At 40.1% G+C, this 22,839-nt stretch overlaps 1 protein-coding gene across 1 annotated transcript in view; it reads right to left on the bottom strand.

Moving 5' to 3' along the window:
* The window catches only part of LOC121085203 (chloride channel protein D-like), an 80,694-nt gene that overhangs the window by 42,089 nt on the left and 15,766 nt on the right, over positions 1-22,839 (bottom strand). The window contains 7 exon segments of the mRNA XM_040587636.1: positions 11,632-11,652; positions 11,654-11,801; positions 13,390-13,561; positions 14,055-14,155; positions 17,600-17,697; positions 22,473-22,587; positions 22,589-22,665. Of these exon segments, the coding sequence (XP_040443570.1) occupies positions 11,632-11,652; positions 11,654-11,801; positions 13,390-13,561; positions 14,055-14,155; positions 17,600-17,697; positions 22,473-22,587; positions 22,589-22,665 (732 nt within the window).

Here is a 22,839-nt window from a genome sequence, read left to right as displayed (position 1 = left end):
CTCATTTGAAATTTTTGCTAGTATTGATTAAAGACACCAAGAATAAAATCATTCACAGTCAACAGAACATTACCAAAGGGTGGAGGGCTTGTAACCAACAGAAAACCTTTGATTGTTTTTTTCATGGAGCAAATGCCAACAAGGTTGCAAGCTGATTGCTTGACATAAAGAAGGGAAGGAGAGAACAATTCTCTATTCACAGCACTAAAAGAGCTGTTCGTGCAGCTTTCTTGAGAGCAGGAGTTTACAGTAATAATGTCTCCCATGATTAGATATTTGTATCATCACAGCCCTTTCATAAACAATGTAGATCTTCATTTCAGTTTCTTTAATCTCTAAATTATGACCTGCTGGCCCTTAGCAACCTGTACGTTGAACGCTTGAGTCACTTTACTTCCCACTTAATAATGTCCAGACAAACTATGAATTGAAATGCTGTTATCATGGTCCGCTGTTTTCATCTGGGATTACTCCAAAAGAGGCACCTTCTTCACATATCGATCCAGCTGAATACTCCCTCCCTGCATTTCCATTAATCTCTCTCTTACTAAGTGAAAAATATTCCTTTCTTGTGCACTTCACCTTTAAAGAAATCTTTTACAGTCCTACGACTACATCCATTAATTCAATTCACTTTATCTCCTTATCACTCATCACTATCACTGCTGGAAATTTTTGGAAAAGTGGGATGCTGCAATACAGTAAACATAAATCTCCTAAAAAGACATGATTGTCGTGCTAGCCCCAAAAAGTTATGCATTCAAGTTCCCTCACACTGCTGAAAATGATTATTTCTTGCAGCCTCAGGCACACGAAGCTGTGCATCACGCTCTACAAAGGGCGGCACACCCAGCGTAGGTTCACTCTGAGGACATCCTGCCAAACCCCAGTGCCAGGAGGATTACACAATTAGTGGGATTCTTCCTCTTCCAGAGCTCAACTCCATTAACTATTCCAGGCCATTACAAGAAGTAGACAGCCTCTAGCACCCTAGAGCTTAATTACTACCAAGACAGAGTGCAAAAAAATGTCTTAGTGCAGGGCGCTTAGTTTTTCTCTTCAAGCAAAGTAGTTCTTATAATTCACACTCATGCACTGCTTCTTAATTTACCTTAATTCATAATGTTCAGTGAGATCTTGTCCCGTTTTTCTCTGATGTAGGTTTAAATATTTGTGGGAGTTTTTCTGAAGCCAACCAGCATTTTGTTGATGATTTCCTTGTTAAAAGAGAGAACAACTTTTTCTAATTCCAAGACCAAGCACAGCAGCAGCAGATTGCTAAAGAAAATGTAGAAATACCCAGCACAGCTAAGTAATCCCTGGAAACATATCAAAATCCTTTAAGCCTCAGTTCTTGGGAACTTGAATGGAAGATGCTATGCAAATGTTTGATTTCTTGTTTCAGTCCCTCAAGGTCTATAAATACACCTGTTTTGACAGGTTGTGGCAATGGATGCAAGTGATAGCGGAAACAGTAAAGGTGATAGCAGCAACTCTTGCCAAGATCCCCTGGAAAGATATTTATCAGTGATTTTTTTGCAATCTGGCTCTTTTATCTTACATACATAGCAGACACCAAACCCTGAAAGGAGGTTTTAAAGCTGTCTAAATCTGTGTCTCAGGAAGGTTACACTGGTTCATGTTGTGCCAAGTGAACCTTCTATTAATAAAAACAGCAGCATTGTGTATGTGCACTGCTGAATACACCTAAACATTCAGCAGGCTCACGCATTAAATCTTTTCAAAACAAGCACTGTACAGTATAATAACCCAGCTAAGCAACCTTGTACTTTTTTAACCCACAGTATCACAGAATTCTTAAAATTAGCATTCATGAGCATTTTTTAAAATAAGATAGACAACTGCAATGAATCTCTGTCATATTTAAGTGATGCTAAACCAAACATCTCCAGAATGCCATGAAGAGAAGAGCCCAGTGACTACAGACAGCTGCAGAGTGGACAGTGGATTTAGCAAGGCTATTTGATTAATGCTCTACACCATGGGCTACAGGCTTCATTTCAGCTTTAAATTCAGTAGGAGTTTAGGCTTTAAATACCAGAACAGAAAACTTACAAAAGCTTGTTCACAAAATGAGCTTAGGTATCCATTCACTGAGCCTCCAGTTTCTTAAATAAATGCATTATGAAATCTGAGGTCCTAAAACCCATTCCCCATACCCTTCTCCATGAGAGTACAGTTTCACTTATTTCATTTTCCAGACAAGCTACTGCCAAAAAACACACAGTGCTCTTCCCCTAGTTGGAGCAAATTCAACAGAAAATAGTAGGACTTGATGTATTTACCAGTTTGCTGATTATGCATTGCTATTCCAATTGTTTTGGGATCAATTTGAGTAAGACTAGGATCAGTACAACATTACTCTGCACCTCCCCTTCTTTGTAGAAAGGTGACATCACTTGCAATCAGGTTCTGAAATAACATTAAATATACCATTCAAACACACAGGGCTCCTCCTGACAGGCAGTGTAAGCATAGCGAACGCGTACCCAGTTAGGAATAACTGTAGGCTTGGAGATTTTGAAAAATTGTTTTGACTAGGGTTTAAACACTTCATTAGAAAAAAATCAGGAAGCTTACTAACAGAAAATTAGACCCTGTCAAAACAACTTCTGTGAACCATCACAGGTGTAATCAAAAACATTAAGTGAGCCCTAAAGTATTTAAGTGTGACGGGCTGATGCATTAAACAGCCTAGCATTGGGAAGAACCTGCCAAATGAGTTTCCAAATAATTAAGCACTTCCTCTGTCTGCTTTTGAAGGAAACATGATGTGAAAAATCTTGAATACTACATGTTTTTCCCAGCTTCTGCAAAAAAATTTTCCTTTCTCCACCAAAATCAGGTGGAAAACTCTCTCCTGGGGAGTTAAAATGAAGACTGTAGCCATGGGGAGAAACCTGACCACAGCTAAATTCAGTATTGATTAACCCTGCTTCAGTAACTGTTCTGAACTATTTTTAAGCACTTAAGAAGAGAAGAATTGGAACATGACCACTGAGTAGGCACATACGCCTTCCTGCCTTTCTGGTGAGGACTCCATAGTATGTGCCTTATTAATCAGCAGTGCAAAAAATGCTTCCTGATCCAGAGCACGTACACGTGTATTCATTCTAAAGTGAGGGTCAAAATCCCAACAAATGCTGACATGACCTGTCGTGAGGCTCCATTACTTTCTCACACCGGAAAGGCTCTCCTGAAAGGCAGCTGTGTGCTCCTTATCATTTTTTCTCCAGAGCACTGGCCTATGTTTGCCTGAGGAGCCTAATGTCCCTTTCACACCCCTCCATCTTAAGCAAGTCAGAGGAAGGCACGATCAGAGATCTCCCAAGGTCTATGCTGCCAAAGTGTGCTGTGAGGATGTATTCATTTTTTTCAGTCCGTTCTTTCCCTTGTCTCAAGCATTGCATACACGCTGCTAATCAAGCAGGAGAAAGGGAAAAGTAGGACGCAAGCCTCCCAAATAGATTCTCTTCTTTGAACAACGGCCAGGCTGAAGAAGAGCATGAGATGGGAGCAGTATAACCACAGTAACCTGAGTCTTCATGCTATGTGATCTGAAGCACCAGACATCTCCACTCCAGCCATCTCCACAGCTGTGCAACTTCATCCTTTCCAAAGCCAGGCACCGCTGTTTCACAAGTTGCACCAGCAACTGCAGCAAAGTCACCTGCTGCTGCATAACCCACCAGTGGACAACTGCCTGGGTGGCCACTGCCCGTTCAGGGTGTTAGTGTGTTGGGGTTTTTTTAGAGGTGCAAGAAAGCAGCTCAGGTCTGGCTCTGCAATCTTGCCTGAGGCACAGCCATTAGGCATTCAAGTCTTTTTCCATCATCACTCTTCAATGTTTCAAGATGACCGAAAAGCCGCCATTAGGACAAGTCCCACCATTTAAGCTCCTCTTTTCTGCAATGCTTCTACTTTTCCACATGCTTTCACAGCTTCCCCTTGGTGCCTGCTTCCATTCAGTCTCGCTCACAACAGCAGCACGCCTTTCACCAGCATTCACCGCCACCACCATGTGTGTCCTGGACCCAGTCTTATTCCTTTTCCCAAAAGCAGGAAAAATGTTGAAACTGCAACAAAATGTGTTGTTCTGCCTGTCTTTAGCAGGGGGGGAAGGCCATGCTCCTCCTTAGGGATTTGCCTCTCTCAGGACCTACAGTAGGAGCCTTCTTCCCCCTGACAGACCACGTCCATCCCAGCAGCTGCTGTGCCGTGTAACCACTTTGCTCCTGTTTCAGCTGGGTCCAATAATCAAACAGGAATTTCTGGCCCTGACCCCCCATTCAGTAGAGCACCCAATTACATGGGGGTTTTAATTCAAGATGATAACAAACCCCTCAGGCTGGAAAAAAGAGATATGCTTATTATGGTAGCTTTTGTCCCAGAGATAAAGCATTTCCTCAAAATTTGGAGAAAAACACTATTGGCAACGTTCTGAAGGCTTTAAAGTTAAAAATATAACAAAACTTAATGGTTTCAGATGCTTTTCCTGACAATGTAACTGAAAAATGTCTTTAACTTGGAAACAAATTAAATTTGCCAAAGAATTAGTACATAAGACAGCCCAATTTGATTTTGTAATTTGAAAAAAATTAAAAACAGATAAGATACTGTGAATTAAAAATAACTTTTGCACATTAAATTCTCATGAACTTTCATTAAGGTTTGTATTACATGTCCCAAATGTACAATTGTATGTTGTAATACACTAGATCGCCTTATTTATAAAATACCTTTAAGGCTACTGAAAGACAGAGCCAGAAAAATGACTATATAAAAATGTTATCTTCTTGCATTACAACTTCATTTCCAATGTGTGTATTTAAAACATTGATGCAGTCTCAATTTCAGTATCTCAGATGCACAACTGAACTTTCTAAAAGTTCAATGCCAATTGAATCCATGTACAATTCAGTCATGTCTGTTTATTTTACTGATAAAAACCTGGTGCCAAAGCTGAAACAGCTATTTTAAAGATAAAGCTGGATTCTCTTCTAATTTGTGAATTACCTACAGACTAACCCATTGTTCCCTAGTTGCAGTTCTTTACAGATGATAAATGAATGAATCAGAGGGGACTTGTTCTGACTTTCTTGGGCTGGGCTCACAAGGCTACCATCCAGAAAGAAAAAAGGTTTTCTTTCATTTTTCCCTACATACTTTTTTAATGGAATGTTCCAGTGGCTTGACAAATGGTTTATCATCCCTATTGAGCAGTATTTTTTAGGTTAAAACCCAAAAAGCTTTCATTTAGAGTATTTTGGCATCTCTTGAGAATTTTAAACTTGGATTCACCTTGGCCTCTCAGATTAAACTACATCTCCCACGATGCACCGTGGTTGCTGCCTCCTTCCTCAAACATACCAAGAAAGTGTCTTTGGTGTTTCATGGGAAATATGTCATTCCATACAGAAAAATGCTAACATGAAACAACAAAGCTTACAGCAAGATATTTTAAATACTTTTTCTTTATTTCCGTTTTTCAGATTTCAGCTTTTTGATGAAATGTCAAAGGTGTTTGTAAAAACAAATCTGAAGGCCTAATTTTCAGTCAAAAATAGAGTAGAGGGCATTTTTTGAAATCATTCTAACAAGGGTGGTGCTGAAAAAATGAGCTGTTGCAGACTTCCATGTTTACAGTCACTCACACCACAAAACTAGGCACTGAAGAACATTTTGCTGTATTTGACCATAAGATCATACTAATCTTATTTGACCATAAGATTTTTCATGTGAACAAGAAATTAATGTATTTCAAATCAGCCTGTTCTCCTGCTTGCTGGTACGCCAAAAAAGTACTCAGCACTCAGAGAAGTTTTCTCCTGACACCTCAGCAAACTATGAACCTTATCAAGGAAAGGATCACTCTTTGGATGGTATTACAAGTTTGGATGGGAACTTCCTTCTCTTCAACTAATCAGATGTTACATCACATTTTATATGCCAAAACCAAGACTGGTTTCTTTTAAGACAAGAAGGATCGATTAAATAATTCAATTTGATATCTTGCAAAATATCCTGCTTCCTGTAGTTACTTATGCCATAAGACCTGCCCTGAAGAGCTCTTCATGGCCCAAGATCAAATAGCCTCCGTTTTCTGAAGCCCACAGCATGACAGTGCCACAACTCTTGAGTCCCACTGCTTCGGGGTCAGATGGTCCTCACTTTGGGAAGAACATAAGGGCACTGGTACACAAGGCCAGCTTTGTGCCAGCACTCATTTTGTACACTTAATAATTTACCAAATAAAAGTAAGGCAAACTGGGTGGAAACTGTGCCTTACAGAAAGGCACCTGCACTGTAGTTGGTGTTTTAAAGTCAGATGTTTAAAGGGTATTTTTTTTGTTCCCTTCCCATACTAGATCAAGATCCAAGAAGATTGCAACTACATGAACAAGCCTCACATAAGGCACAGTTTGCACTGAAGACCCTTTGCACCATTAAGTTCTGCCAACTCTGCAGAAACACCTCCTTGAGTAACATCCAGCTCCCTTCTCAGGCTCTCCTCGTTGGTTACACAACAGTCCCGGGTACTCATAAGTCAGAGGGGTCAAGCCCCAGAGAATGGCCAGACAAGACAACCATTTCGTACCATGAGCTGCTTCCTTCCTTACTTCCCAGCCCAAGGAGCAGAAGGGAAGAGGGAAAAGCAGGAGGTCTGGGTGGCAGAAACAGCCCCCACCCAAATGGATGTGGAGGCTGCCCAGGACAAATGGGCGCTGCTGGTTTGTATGACGAGCAGCACGTGCACCACCAGAGCCATCCTCCCTCCCTTCTCAGGGAGATCTTGCCCTGCCAGCAGCCAAGTAATAATAGCAACAGGTAACAAGGGGGCAGCAGGCAGGCTGGAACTGAAAACTGAAGAAACATCACTCATGTTCTGACAGATGTGCAGAACATCACAGGGAAAGCAATTCAATGGGCAACCCAGCATTTCTGCTAAAACTCTCTCTCTGCTTCTCTGCATGTAAATTAATTAGATGCCCCCAAAAATCACTCAGAACAGCACAATATAAGTAATTTGCAGAGGCGAGCAGGGGAAATTCACAGAAATGCTACAGGGTATAACCGGGTACCAACCAAGACCCAAACACCGCTACTGGCAATCCAGTCCATGGCTCCCCAGCACCACAGAGGAGGAAGCTGAAGTGGAACTTAACACAGCCCAACCACTCCCAGCACGTTGAAAGGCGCACCCATTCAGACTTTTTCTGGCATCCCATTAGGCAAGAAGAAATCCTAGAATTTATATCTGTTAAAATTTACATTTAATCCAAAAGTAATACATATCACAATTTTGTTGCCCAGTTAACATACAGTTTACCCATCCTTGCCCATAGAATAGAACTATCATCCATTAGATCAGGCCTCATTCAGAAGAAATTTAATTTAAATCAACTCTATGTTGTCTAAAGACAACTGTATGTTGCAACACAGACAAGGAATGCCATGAGCAGCTAGGATTGTTTTCACTGTTTGGTCTTCAAGCACCAGCTATGTCATTTTATCTGACACCTCCACCCCACAAGGAAAGATTCAGGATTTATTATTGGTTTAGCATTTTCAAAACCATCCTTCCTGCTGGCATCATCATGACTGCAAACCGTTCAAAATGCAGCATCTTGTGTCCTACAACCACTGAGCAACACAGCTCTGTTTTAGAAGTCTTGAGCTTATTTTTCTAACATATTACCATTCTGCTTTTCTTAAAACTTCCTTCTCATTAGTTGGATTGGGTCTATGCTGTATCTTCACGTTGCATATGTAAAACAAGATGCGTCTGTCATATATACGGTAAGTGCCCACAGCTGATGCTCTACTTAAATTTCTTGTGCAATGACTTCAGCTTCTTGAGTTACTCTCTCAGAGGAAGTGAGAAGATTAGCCACAAAATGTGCAGCATTAGGTCCTGCCTATAATTTGAGGTAAGCACATTTTACCTAAATTAGATGTACTGAAGAATTACAGAGAGAGGGGAGAAGTTAGGGTTTGATTGTTACTAACTGCTGATACAGTTTATTTTATTGCTCTTACTCAAGACAACGCATAAGACTGCTGTGAAGCATGTCAGGAGTATATATTACAACTGAGGTATCCAAATTATGCAAAAAATAAATGTTCATTTTCATTTCTTAATGGAATGTATATAACAAAGATGCCAAATTTCTTAACTATAGGACAGTGGTCACTTACAGCAGTGTAGTTTATTAAATACAGTGCTCTGCCAGTGTTCCTGTCTGGATGTAGGCACCAGAAAGTAGAAAGCACAAGCAAACCTCATCTCTGAGTCTTCAATACTGTCTTATGAACCAGATGATTTTACATACAGCTTCTTATTTCTGCCATATTGCAGATGCAGACAGACATCAACAAGCAACTTCTGATAGAGCTCTGAACACCCATCAGATGGTCATTTTATTTCAGTACCAACACTATGCCCATAAGCACAAGCCACTCATTCACAGCAGCCATACCCACCATTAGCAAAAGACTCAAGGACAGACCTTAGGTGGTTTAATCCCCTACGGAGATTTCCCTTTGGTTTATGTAATGACATGGCATTTCCCCTTCCAAATCCTAAGGAATACTCTATTTTCTCCTTTAGTCTACATCTGTCAAAAGACTGACACTTCCATGTTTCACACTCAGAGGAGGATTCTGAGCCTTAACCTTTTCAGAATTAATTGCATTCCCCATATTCATCAGAAGAGATTTCTTGGAGAAATAAATTAGACCAATAAACTGATACACTGCTTTAATTCTGTTTGAACAGAACAGTCAAGAAAGGGAAGAGAGGCATGGCTGTTTTCTGTTGTGTGTAACAGAAATGAAGGCAACCTGGGTGACAAAGGATCAAAATAAAGCTTCTCTCAGCTTGCACACAGGGGCATCAGCAGTACTGGACAAGAACACTAATCGTAGGCTAGCCCAGTGCCACCTTTCATCTTTAAACCTTGTTATTGAGAGGTAAAAATACAAAAGGAATGATAAAAATACAGAATGACCCAGAGACAAGACACACTGTAGGAAGATGCTATTCCTCTTCCCACATTTAGAGCACCCTGAGACCAGCAAGCTCAGGACACATGACACTTAAAAAGACGTGGGAGACAGAAGGCTGTGGGAAGGCAAGTCATAAGGCTGGTCCTTATACTTGCCAAGGAAAATGTCACCACATCTACCATTTGCTGCAAAGAGCTGAGGATGAGGGTCAAGTGGCAGCATGGGGGGTAGAAAGAGGCAGCCAAGAGAGAAGAGGTGGGCAGATGCCTGTGGGGTCTGCCATGAAAGGAAAAGAAAGAAAAAAAAAAAAAAAGAAAAGCATCTTACAAACCTGTTCACTACAAATCCCACATTCATAACTGTTTCCAAATGGAAGGCTGTGTGAAAAGCCAAAGCAAACATTCTCAATTCTTTTTGAACCCATCAGACAATATAGGAAAAATATGTGCATTTTATGGTTTGAGGGCACAACCTTTTAATTATGTGTTTGCATTGTCATGTCCAAGACCTTTTTTCTCCTCAAAAATTAATATTTCCTCAAGCAACGCAGCTATTTATCTTGGATGAACATGAATTGAAACACAATCTGCCGCTGCAAAGAGTGGCGCAGCAGAGTTATACCATGACACCTAGGGGAATTCAGAACGCATTGCAATGCAATCCTCATCATTTTTCTAGCGCCTTTTCAACTGAGTTTCCTACAGTTCTCTTAACAGTTTCCAGCTATTGTTTTGCATATGCCGTACATGCAAGCTCAGAGGCACTTGGAAAAGAAAGAAAAAAAAAAAAAAAGAGTAAGTGCAGGTAATGGGAAAGGCAGGGAGAAATAGAAGCAAATAAAATGCAGGCTTTTTCTCTCTACTGGAGCCGAATAAAACACAGTTCTGTCATCCAAGACCAGCAAGTGTTCTGGCATGTAATCACCTCTCACTTCCCTGTGATGAAGCACAACCTCATAAGCACAAAGCTAAGGAAGATGCTTTTGCCACTAAGGACTTGTATCTTCAGCAAGACCATAAAGTAATGGTTTACAAATGATACCTAAATTCATAGAATCATAGAATGGTTTGGGGTTGGAAGGGACCTTAAAGATCATCTAGTTCCAACCTCCCTGCCATAAGTAGGGACACCTTCCACTAGACGAGGTTGCTCAAAGCCCCATCCAACAGGTCTACCTTGGAAAGGACGTTACATTTAGTGGTAATTGGGACTGTCAAAAAACTTACACCTCGTGTTCATGCATCAACTTTTCCCCCTTCAAGTATTACAGACATAGTAGCTGGCCAACAAATCATGCAGTAACTTCTGAAAGATGCCTAACAGCAATAAAAGAAGCAAAAATATCAGAGTGTGTTCATACTTATCGGATAAGTAAGTGCTAAAGTACCAAGAGAACACCGAGGGAGGAGTGTTTCCATAATCAATCTAATTATTATTTCACAATAGGGAATTTTTTATGCACATACAACACCTTTCAAGCTAAAACATTAAAAAAATGCTTCCTACACAATTTACACAACCTATCACTAAAATGAACCCAGTTCAGAGCAAGTGCCAATAAACAGCTGCTTTATCAAACACTGCGCAAGAGCGTATTAGGAGGGAAAATCCTGGCTTGGTCACTCCAGGTAAATCCTGACATCTGCAAAGATTTTAATGAGATCCTTTCGGGCAAAGTCAGCCCAGCAGCCAAGACTGAGTTTAGTCATGGGTGAAATTTCCACACACAGTAACACTCACAGGACTTGAATGTCCTGCTGTGGAAGGGTGAAAGCTTCCCCCTTGTGTCATCCACACCACTTCTCTGTTGACTAAGCTGAATTTCAGCTGTGCCTTACAACTCACCATCCCCGGGTGTTGCAGCTGGGGGGAGCAAATAACATCCTCTCTAATTATAAGAGTATTATTTGCAAATCCTTTAGCTTTCAGAGGTTTGCCTGTAAAGTATTGTAGCGCAGAGTCAAAATCTTCTGCTATAAAAGGTGGGGGGGTAGGAAAGATAAGTATGAAACGTTGTTCCAAAAGAATCTCAAACTTTTGAATTTTATAAGGCATAAATTTACCAGAGAGATCTAGGAGGCATCCCATTGCATCACTTGGCCATACTACTGTAAATCCTTCCCTTACTCCACCCTGAAGGCCATATTCAGCCCCAACGTAAAAAGATGCATTGCACAAGGCCCCCAGCCCCCATAGAAGTCAATTCACAAGCCAAACAGTGTGATCTACCATTTTTTTTGTAAACCAGAAGAAACCAAAGACAGTATATTCTGTGTTCTTGTTTGTAAACCTCAGATGCCATTATAATTTCTGCAACCCCCAAAAAAAATTAAACATTGGAAAACAGATAATCAGATTTCTCAGTCAAAGTGTTATTTCCAAACTTACACTTCACAAGTAAAAGGTCCCAGAAAAAAAGAAGAAAAACAAAAAACAAAAAACAAAACCAAAAACTCTTCAGGCAAGCTAGAAACAGCCAGGCCAATAATTTATTTCTCTGTGATTCAATGTGCGTGGAACACCTGTGGTTCATTTAGCTGCAGCAGCAAAAGCTCAACTCAACCTTGGCCACACAAATACTTAAAAACTGAACATACATACCATTATCACAGTGAGGGAGATGGGTTAGTCTTGACACACCACTGAAGGAGGCAGCTCCAATGGCAGCAAAGAGACCTGGATCAATCCATGCTCCATATTCATTAGTTTGAACACCAAAAACAGAAACAAGGATCAAATCGATTATCCTGCTGTACAAAGCTCCTGTGTACCTGTATGCAAGAAGAAACAAAGCAATCCTCTTGCCAATGATAGTGTTTTCTACAAATGCTTCTAATATTCTGCTGATCTCGGATTAATTTTGCCAACTTCTGTAGTGACCCCTCTCCCAAGAAAAGCTCTAGCACCCTTCCTTCGTATAACCATTTACTCAGTGTTGATCACTAGCATGAAACTGCCAGATCTACCATATTTTGAAGAAAAAGGACTATCGGCACGTCTGTCTTGATGTCCTTCAAAGTCAGATGAAAATGAACCTTACTAGAATCCAGTCAAAAGTATAGATCACAGATGCACACGCTGGGATATTTCAGATAAAAAGCCTACACTTCTAGAGCTCAGGCCTTATATAATTTCTTAAAATTAAGTCTACCTGTGTCCCATAAACCTGGCAAGTAAAATAATACAGCCATATAAAAAATGGGCAAAATAGAGTAACAGGTACTAATGACCTGCTCAAAGCTAACCAGGAATGAAGCTGTGAAGGGAACCCTGGAGTCCTCAAACCAATCATATGCTACACTGAAGAGCAAAACCAAAATTGAGCACAGTTGGGCAGGTAATTGCTGGCATGATACACAGCATTTCATTTTATATGCAAGGAATTAAATACACAGATTCAAGCATCAGCCAATGAACTGGATTTGTACAGACATTCACCTTCCAGAAATGGTGAATTATTATTATTATACAAAAGCCATCTATATGATATAGATTATTTGATTTGGGGAGCATTGTCTTGTATCATTACACAACTTTTTCCCACTTACTCATGCAATTGATTCATTTTATTTGAAGGATGCAATTCTAATATTTCTAGAATTGTTATAAAAATGAAGTTATTGGGTCAGAAACACGGGTGCTTGCTGACAGACTATCTATCTATTCAGCCAAGTATGCCATGTTTCAGCAAACACGGCATATTAAAAATTGATTTAGATAACAGTTTGGGGAACATAGGAGGCAAATACTATGGGGTAGGGCAAAGGCAGAAGGTTGTACACTCAACTATCTCTTTTTAGAATTGTTTCACTATTTGAACTGCATTATGCTGGGTACCCAGTCTCCAGCCATGGCTCCCTGATTGCTGAACATTAAACCTCTCAAAATTAGTGTAAGAACTTTGCTCAAGCCTGCCACAGCTTTCTAAAATGTAAAACAATAGGCCTAATTGCAGTTTTCTCCAAAGTCTAGGGTGTTGATGTCCAAGATTAAGATTCAAGCTATTAGGTGCACAAGAAACAGATGAAAAGCCTGGATCTGAACCCATATTTTACAGTTACAGAGACGGAGCCAGCAGCCAAGACTCTCCAGGTCCCTAAAGGACTCAAATGATCTATACTTGGAAAGCACATAGTTTTGGCTATAGTCCTTCCACAGCTATTCTCAGATGATTTTTCTTCATTCTCTTCCACAATTTTAGCATCTCTTTCCAAGCAAACCATCATGTTCCACCTATATAACCTCCTCCAAGCAGTTATAGCTTTGCTATTGCCAAGCTTTCAGCTTACAATTCAGACTGTTGCTACTCAACACAGGCCTTTTGTACAGGAGGCTCAAACCAAGACAGGTGAAGCTTACAGCATAGGAATAACCAGGCCACTGGCAACAGCAGAACCTGCTGTCCAACAGCTGAGGATGAAATAAAATGCCAAAGCAGTGCAGAGGGAAGCATATCCAAATTCTTCATGAGTCCCACATTTAAAAAGATATGTGATCCCTCGCTTCCCATTTTCAACAAGAAAAGCAACAGCTGCAACACAGAGGAAGAGATGTGGAGAGATACAAAACATTAAGAGGATCCTTTACAAAAATAGAATAATAGTGTTCATTTGCCTAAACCTGATTAAAAAAAATCAGCAAAGTGCATAGACAGTTAATTGGAGTTTACATGACAGCCTGAGCATCTGGGGCACTTTCAGGAAAACAAAGAATATTTGTTCTTTCCAGTCTGGTCTGAGTGACGTTAGTCTTGATCAAAACAAGGAGAAACTGCAGCCATTTAAGCCAGAAAGGCAACTATACTACTTCAGCAGGGCTCTTTGCCTATTCCTTTCAGGGTAATAAGTCAGGAACTTCCCAGCATACTTGGCTCAAATATGGAATTTAATTCTGATGTATCCCTCAAAAGGGAGCACTACGTTACTTTGAAGAAAACCAACATTATGAGTAAATATACTTGGATATCACCTCAAATTACATAAATGCAGTTTGTTCCCAGGTACCAATCATTTAATTCCCGTTACCTTGACTGAAGGTTTGATTAGAATATCTGACTCCATCTGCACCAATCCATGTGCTTGATGAACAGCTATATTCTGAAATTTCCATCTTAAACTGATTTATGCTGAAAGAAAAAAAAAAAAAAAATAAATGGATGAATAAATCACCTTAGTGCCTGTACAGAACGTGTCTATTAGATATAAATTTTACACAAAACCCTACTTTCCCTTACATCTCTCAAGCTGTTTTATTAACTAATAAATCTAGTGTACCAGATCAGTTTATTAATTATTCTACTAAACTAATAAATCTGGTTTAGCAGAGCTCATATTCCTCTGCATAAACAAGCCTCCTGCTGAAGAAACCCAAAATTTCCAAAACCAGGAATCACATTAGACTGCCTAAAACCGGAAAACAGAGGGAAAAAATCTGATTAAAATTCCCAGCCAGGTCTTGGTCTCCTTATCCATCACATATCATTGTAACACTATAAAACAGGATTAGCAGACCAAAAATTTATCATTCCTGATGAACACCTTCAGTGGGTACGCACAGTGTCCCAAGCTGACAGATGCATTTGCAGTTAGAAAGCTTTGCACAGGAGAGCACATGGAGAACTGGAAGGACTTGGAGGTTTCCTCTTGCACAGCAGCATAGGCTATACCCAAACCACACCTAAAAGATATTTGTCCAACACGTTCTTAAAGCCCTCCTTCAGTAAATACTGGCACTAGTTATTTCAACATCTTGCAACCTAGACTGCCGGTTATCATGCTGACCATGACCAGCCACCTTCTCAATCTCTGTCATCTGGAGCAACTGCACTCTTCAAGCAGGTACGACTTTCTTCTTCCAGTCTGGAAAGCATCCAGCATGTTTTCGACATCACCACAACCTAAACAGTAACACTATGAACTCTGTTTCTGGAACAAAGAGCAGGAGATCTGTGGTATTTGACCCACCTGAACTCAGTTCCCTGCTCAGAACTACAAGGAAAACTTAAAATGCTGCCAACATCTAGTACAAGAAAATTTATTCCAGACCCCAGATTGGCAACCAGAGGAACACAAGATACTTCCCAATCCTGTATTTGCTTTTTACATTAATCCAACGACTCCAACAAGAATATATTCCAAATTCATAATCGTCAATAAAAAATAAAAAAACTTGCTACTCCGTCCTGCTTTAGAAGTCATATGGTTGTGTAACCCACTTATAGCAAAGGCTCAAGTTCTATATAAATGTCTATTACCATTAAAGAAGTGCGCACACAAAAACCCACACATCCGAGAGGCAATTTGAAGCTTGCAGCAATGCCAAAGTAATAGAGAGAGAAACAACAAAAGAAAATTTTTTTACAGTTAAAATACATGGTTGAGCAAGAAGAACAAAGCATAGAGGGTGGAGACATAGTACTTGTTTACACGCAGGGTTTTGTACCACTAACTCTCTTTCCACTTGAAATCAGTACAGTTAGTTAAGACAGATTTCTCCCTGGTGCCAATAGGAGGACTGCACTGCCATACTGCATGCTGCAGGAATACATGTGTTGTACCCAGACCTGCTAACAGAAGAAGCCCATTGCTCCTTTACCTCCTTCTCCTGCCTCCCTATGACCTCCTATTCCTCCTCGTAGGAATATCAAGGCCTGCTGGAAGCACTACAACATGCTACTAAAAGGACCGCTCCAGCATAAATTTATGAGGATGTTATGCTAGAAGGAAGCACTGTCCTACTGACATAGCCACATACAGCCTCATCTGGGGCTGTAGCTCTTATACTGTCATGTTTTAAATGAAAAAAACCTTACACTTCACTGAGTTGGATCAGCACAAAAGACAAAAACATTTTACATTTTTTTCATTACATAGTTCTTATTAGATATCTTAAAGCAGCAAGGGTGCCTATTACTAACCTGTTGGATCTCCAAAGGTTAATGATACTTACCAATCTCTGGAGCACTGACTAAGAACCTCAGATCGCACCAAGATGAGCCAAATCTAAATGGTCCTAACTGCAAACATAATTCCCTTTTTAAATGTCTAAGAACAGGAGAACAGTGAAGAAACTTCTTTTTCAGGTTTAGTCTTGTACTTTATTACAAGCTTCCTAGAAACATTATCCCTACCTTCAGCACACGCATGGCCTTGCAAAGTCCAGAACGATTTGGTGTTTAATTTCCTTCAGATCTATCCATTTTCAACAGCATGTACTCTTTATAACTTGTAGCCACACCAAATGAAAAATTGGCACTAAGACCATTTAGCCTCTAGGTTGGATCAGCCTGACTATTTTTGATTCAGAGACAGTCAAAAAAAAAGCAATTAAATTATCATGGTTTCAGATGTTTTTCCTTTAGAGCAAAAATAGTTTTGTTTTGAAAAATAACATTTTGCAAGCCTTTAGTCCTTAAAATAAAAAAGGCTGTCAGGGTGAGGAAAAGGGCTTTTCCTGTACCAATCCAAAGAGCCATAGTCACCAAATCCTGATGCTAAGTGCAAAGTTTGCTTTTATAAAGAATATGTAAATACATTTTATAGCAAACAATACTGAACAAGGTATTGCAAGTCAAGTGACAGTCCAGAATTGAGCAAGAATAGAAAAGTATGTCTGCTTTCTGTATACTTAATAAACTACTCAGGGTCCACTCAGCAATGGCAAGTTATTCAGTATTTACAGTTCTTATGCAATATATGTGACGCTGCCCACCTGGAAGGAGGAATTCATAATTTTTGCAAATTTATGAATTTGTAAAACTAGAAGTTGGTAGTGACTTTTTGCAGTAACTGTGAAATCAAGCTGTCATTTAACCTTAATCTGAGCAATTCTTTTTCTACTTCCTCTGGATTCCTTATAGGTATTTCTCAAGAAAGGAACATGGACTGCAAAACCTGTATCAGATTCAAGGATCTCTTCAACTGCATCACCCACAAAATCCTTAGCCATTCAGCCACCTATTCCCTGCTTGTTTATTAACACAACGTTTGTCATTTTAAGTGTCTGGATTACAGTTTCTGCTGTAGTGGCATGTGCTCTGGTGTTTTTACCTGTCAGCGTTCTTGTATAGAGATCAAACCATGTCCCTCAGCCAATATCCTCACTGAAGCTGAGGATAACAAAAGTTTTTCACCAGTTTCCAGTTTCAGATTTCCAGCTAAAGCACTATCTGTCTCCTATAAGCTTATATACCTATCTGTAAAGTCTATACACCTTTTAAAGCAAAATTAGGATTCTAAATTGAAAAAGAGCTTGTGTGATACATACAGCCATGTTTCAGGCTCTTTTCGTTTAACTCACTCTTGTTTCTTACTTCCCCCCCCCCCCCTTTTTTTTTTCTTTAATTTGACATGATGGCAAATGTCTCTCACTGGAAAGGTTTAAGTATGATGAAATTTCAGTGATTAAAAGATTAAGTGTGATTCTTGTCTCTACAGGAATTCATTTTAAACATTCGGCTCTGATGCACCTTTGAATTTTTCCATCCCAAATCCTTGTAACAACTAACTAGGAGAAATGGTTCATAGATAATATTTACATAGCTATGTTCCTGGTGATTCTCCCCACTTACATTTCTGCATTGTTTCTTAGCTGGTTGCTTCTTATGCTCATGACTGGAGTGCAAGGAAAGAAATATGGTAAATATACTGTAACAGTTGTCGTACATACCTGCAGGCATTAAAATAAGTAAACAGACTATTGTGAGATGTAGAAACAGACAAAAACAGAAAGAAAAGTGTCTAAAAGCACTAATGGCAGCAGCTACCACAAGGAAATTGTCCTTTTGTATTGCCCACATATCCCAGAAGATCAGCATTTGCTCATAAGCAATAGTTAAGGCCCAGATTCATCCTTTCTAACTTCAGAGACTGGACTTGCAACTAGGCAACTGGCCACCATTTCTGTAGCTACCAGAGACCACCGCTACCTCCAGAAAGACTTGCAGCATGTGGGATGCTCTATGCATGCCCAGCCTCCCCACCAGGCGCCACGGCAGCCAGTGGAGACCCAGCCAGAGTTGGGTCTCCAGCTCCTTGCAGGCTACTGGCCTGAGACTGCAACTTGTGCACAGCACGGATCCGGGATCTGTGTGTCTTTCATTAAGGACCTAGTTTTCTGGTTGGTACTTCAAATTCTGCTGTATGTCAAAAACAATCACTGCTTCAATTTAAATTGCTTCCTGATTTATGCAAATTTAAAGTCCCTTGTTAGAATGAACAGCTAAAGACTTGTTCCTAACTTGCAAACTTATTGCTTCCATTCTCTTATAAGGAGAACATTTTGAAAGGACTAACATTCAGTCAATTGACAGAAGGAAGTTCCTAGACATCCTAGCAATACTTGACAGCTCTAATGCCTAAAGCAGATTACATACTACACAGTAGACACACAGACATTGCAATCCAAATGGACGAAGGGACTTTAACAGGTCTTTCTACTAGCTTTCCGTATACCCATTCTGAAGTAAACATGAATGAAACCAAAAGTGTTTGAAACAGAGCACAGCAGAAGGTGTTTTCACTGGCTGCTCTGCATACATCAAGAGCAAAAGTGTTTTTTACATGAGATGACTATTTCAGTTACGCATATTTTTCAATACAGCATAGTTCAATATAACAAAGCTATATTTCATTCAAAACTAATGTTAAGGTTTTTATCTTAGCTGAGATTAATTCACATTTCTAAATAAATGAAGATACATCCAAAACAAAAAAGAAAAAATATTTTTAAAAAATGTCAGTAGACATCTGGAGAAAAATTACTGGAACACACAACCATATTTCACGCACTCTGTGGATTTTTATAAAAAAGCTCAGATAGCACATTTATAGACACCCTCAAGCTGAGATTCAGCTGTGTGCAGTTGTAATGATTTGTCAGACAATCGTATCTCAAGCCTTTGTTTCCCTGTATCTCAAAGATTATAAGCTTATGTGCAGAACACATCTACAAGAGATAGATGAAACTGGGAGCAGTTCAGTCTTCACAAAGCTCAGGTCAGGTTTTGTTTCTGAAAACTTAACTCTGGGACAGTTCAAACCCAGGTCAATTTTTTGCCAAAGCCTCAAAGTCCAAAGGGAGCTAGAAGGACAGCTAGCCTGGAGCCAGTGGCTACATATTTAAAATAGTAGCCTATCTTCACAGCTAGGTAGACAAAAAAAAAATTAATCTTCTCAAGTAACCTTTTAAAGTTTTGACAGCTTAATATATAAGTATATATGCATATATCCTTAAATTGTCCACCCTGCCCATGGAAACACTGAGCTTTTGGAACAGAAGCATTAGTCAACTTGATTAAAAAAATAGAAAAAGAAAGATAGCTCTGCCAGATTCTTGGCAAAACATTATCTACGTTGTGATTTCCTCACAGAGAGAAAGGTGATGAATTGAGGAGAAGCAAACACAGGCCAAGGGGCAGAAGGGCACTTAGGAAGACGGCTTTGCCTAATCTATGGACTGAAGATTAGATATTCAATTCCAGTCAAAGGAATGGTACTTCGGGTTATGTTGTGGGTGTGGAAGACACTGTGATGGGTTCTTTCCAAGTTTAAAGGCAAACTGGTTTATACAAGATTATTTTTGGTTAAAGTCACTGTGACACAGTTTCTCTCAGTTGCCTGATTATGTTAGTTTATTAAAAAAAAAAAAAATAATCTATGCTTCTCTCTCAGATCAAACAGTTTTTTTTCCTGAAGTTTTTTGCCAAGTTATAATAAAGTAAGGACTGTGACCTGAGCAAGATCTTCTAGAGCTAATAAAAAGGAAAAACAGTCTGAATAAGAGTTCGTGCTACAAAGTTAATGTAAAAAATCAGTATTTTTAAAAAAACATTTATAGTATGAAGAAAAAGTATACAAACAGAAAAGCTCTGATAAGCACTACAGCCCTACAAAACACATGCTGTTCTCACAGTTTCAGGTATGATCTGGCAAGGTGCTAACCACTGCATGAACTGTTGGAGTCAGTAAGGCACTACTCATAAACAATATACAATAACTCTTAGGAGGCATTTTCTTTGTCTGACACTAAATCTTCGCTAGCTGATGTTTAGTCCTATAGTATCTTCTAAGATACTGGGTCTCATTGGCTTATGTTGTGGTTTGTTTGGGTTTGGTGGTTTTTTTTCCAAAAAGTAACAAGGAACTGTGTGGGTTTTATGTGTTTAAGTAGTTTATGCATGGGTTTCGTAATGTACTATGAGAAAGCCAAACCTTTCCCAATAGTAGGAGAAGCAGCTATCAAACACACAGCTCCAGCTCCAAATTGTGAAAATAGTAATTGTTACAAACCTGACCCCTCACACACAGAGATCCTTTGGAAACCATGGCATCTACACAGGGCTAATGGGAATCACACGTGGGACTCTATTCCTCATCCTGCTGGTTTGAAAACTGGATTTTTGTCAGGATGTCCCACTGCAGCGCTCAACAGCACAAAGCGCAGAATCCTTTGCAAGACCTGGGCACAAATTTGTAGCACAACGAAAGAAGGCTGGGCAGTGGAAAGACTCTCCCTAGAGCTGAGAAAACCCCTTTTCCCTACCTCCCTTTACCCAGTCCTCCGAACGTGGAAGCAAAAAGCTTCGAGTGAGCTTCCTCAAGGTGTCACCGCTCGGCGAGATGTCGAGCAGACGCGGCTGCAGACTGACACGCCGGCATCCTGCCGCTGAGAGGAGCTAAACGCCTCTGGTCTCGATGGCATGGACCTGCTCCCGCACCGCCCCTTCCCGGGCATCCCGCCTCCTACTCCTGCCGCAGGTCACGATTCACCTCCGATGTGCCTACGAGGGAACCCAACGAGCAGGTTGACCCTCGTCGCAACAGGCAGGACCAGGCAGAGGAAGAGGAGCTGCAGTGCCGCAGCACCCAGAGCTTTCCAGGACTGAATGAAATCCACTCTTTCGGACCGTAACGAGACGAAAAATAGTGCAACCGATGGGAAACGTATGCAGCCCTGTACCAGTCTGTGGCGAGCTTGCAGAGACTTGACCATGTGCCTCAATCTACTGTTATTCACACTTTTGGATCCAAAAGTTTCTCCTCTCTTATTTAAAATACCAGTTGTTTTCCTCCCAGTATCATCTAGGTCACTGATGCACACCAACATTATTGCTTTTCCCTGAAGCGTATGTCTTTTTGTTGGCTCAGAGCAGGGGCCACTGAAGGCATGTCTGGGCTGATGGGAGGAGAGCACCTATATGGCCAGCCCATTGGTCTACAGTAGAGCAACCCTCTCTCCACGAGAGAGGGAAAAAAAGTAAACAATATAAAAAAAAACATACATCGCCTACATAAAACATACTGGCAAGTCTGCCTAAGAGAGGGCAGAAGAAAGGGGCTTTAGTGTGCACCAATTTCCCAAGGTCATCTCAACACCTAAAAAGGTCTGAAAACTCCTCAGAAACACTCAAAAATGGTGGAAAACCAGGAAAATTATGACAAGCAGCTGTTCACTAGAGAAACTTGCAGAGAACCCCAGATTTGCACTATTTACTAAAAGTGCAGCAGAAAAGCTCCGAAAGCTTCCTTCCTCCACATTTAATAACATACTTAGCTAAAACCAAAGCACAGAATTGAAAATTATGAAAATGTTCAAAAATATGGGAACCTTTTGTCTATACCCTTTTCATTCCAATGGCATGACCCTCCCCAAAGCCATAAATGCCAAATGGAAACTCCAAAGCTTAGTAGTAAAATGGGCCCATCATGCCTCCCCAAGAAATCTGAGACTCCAGGCTGACCTCCATCAGTAACCACTAGGGATAACTGACTCCAGATACACAGTTAGCTCCAGAAAGTTTTGTGTACCTATCCATAACTTTTAAACCCTCTTTTAAACCATTTATTCTTCATGCGTGCATTCTTCTTAAACCAGGCAGAAATCTCATGTTTTGTCTTGAGGCAAAAATACACATAGTTATGGTCATAGTGTCTTAATTGTTCTTTCCAACATAACAGCTGAAACAGTGCCCAAGTGGGGAGGTGTGGAGGAGGATGCCCACCTGGTTCTGCTACACCAGCAAGCTGTGTGGGGTAATGAGAGGATCAATCACTAGCAAGGAAAAATGGAGAAAAATTGATGAAATCTACTTGTGACAGCCCTCTGTAGATTGTAAATAAATGCAAAAGCACACCAACATAACTGCCACGTGTCACTAAGATGGTGTAGTACCATCACAGTAGAGCAGCAGTATAAGAGCAACTCTACAGGTAAAATACTTCAAGCATAAAAAAAAAAAAAAAAAATCTCTTCTCCATTTCTTATATACCCACCAACATCAAATACCTATATGTACTTTGGAAATCCGTATGTTTGTTGTAATCTGTTGCATGTTATCAAGTACCAGCAAGTCAGACCCACTTTTCCATACATCCAATTTATGACCTGCCCTCATTAGACACTGTAAATATTATATAATGAAGAGAACCATATTATTTACTTACAAGAATGAGCACAGTTTCCAACAGCTTGCTTGTTTTTCTAAGGGATACTTTTGGAATTGAATTAAAGAACCGCATACCTAATTCATTAATCTTTACATTTAGGGAAACAAAGAGCTCCCAGAAGACCTCCAAGCATTCCAAGGAAGACGGGTGGAACGAAGGCCAAGACATTCATGTCCAGCAAGTTCTTAACCTGAATCAAAGGGAAAAAAATGTTCTGAGCATCCTGCCAGTAACATGACATATTGCACCCTCTCTTACAAAACCTGATACCACAAAGTGATTCCCATACAGGAAATAAATCTTTCCTTGTGGTTTAGGGAGCTCAGCTAATTAACTTAAAGCTGATCTCATGAGAGATGGTGTA

Source organism: Falco naumanni, chromosome 3 (assembly GCF_017639655.2).
Source record: "Falco naumanni isolate bFalNau1 chromosome 3, bFalNau1.pat, whole genome shotgun sequence".
Classification (NCBI taxonomy): Eukaryota; Metazoa; Chordata; class Aves; order Falconiformes; family Falconidae; genus Falco; species Falco naumanni.
This window is presented reverse-complemented; position numbering and strand designations above follow the sequence as displayed.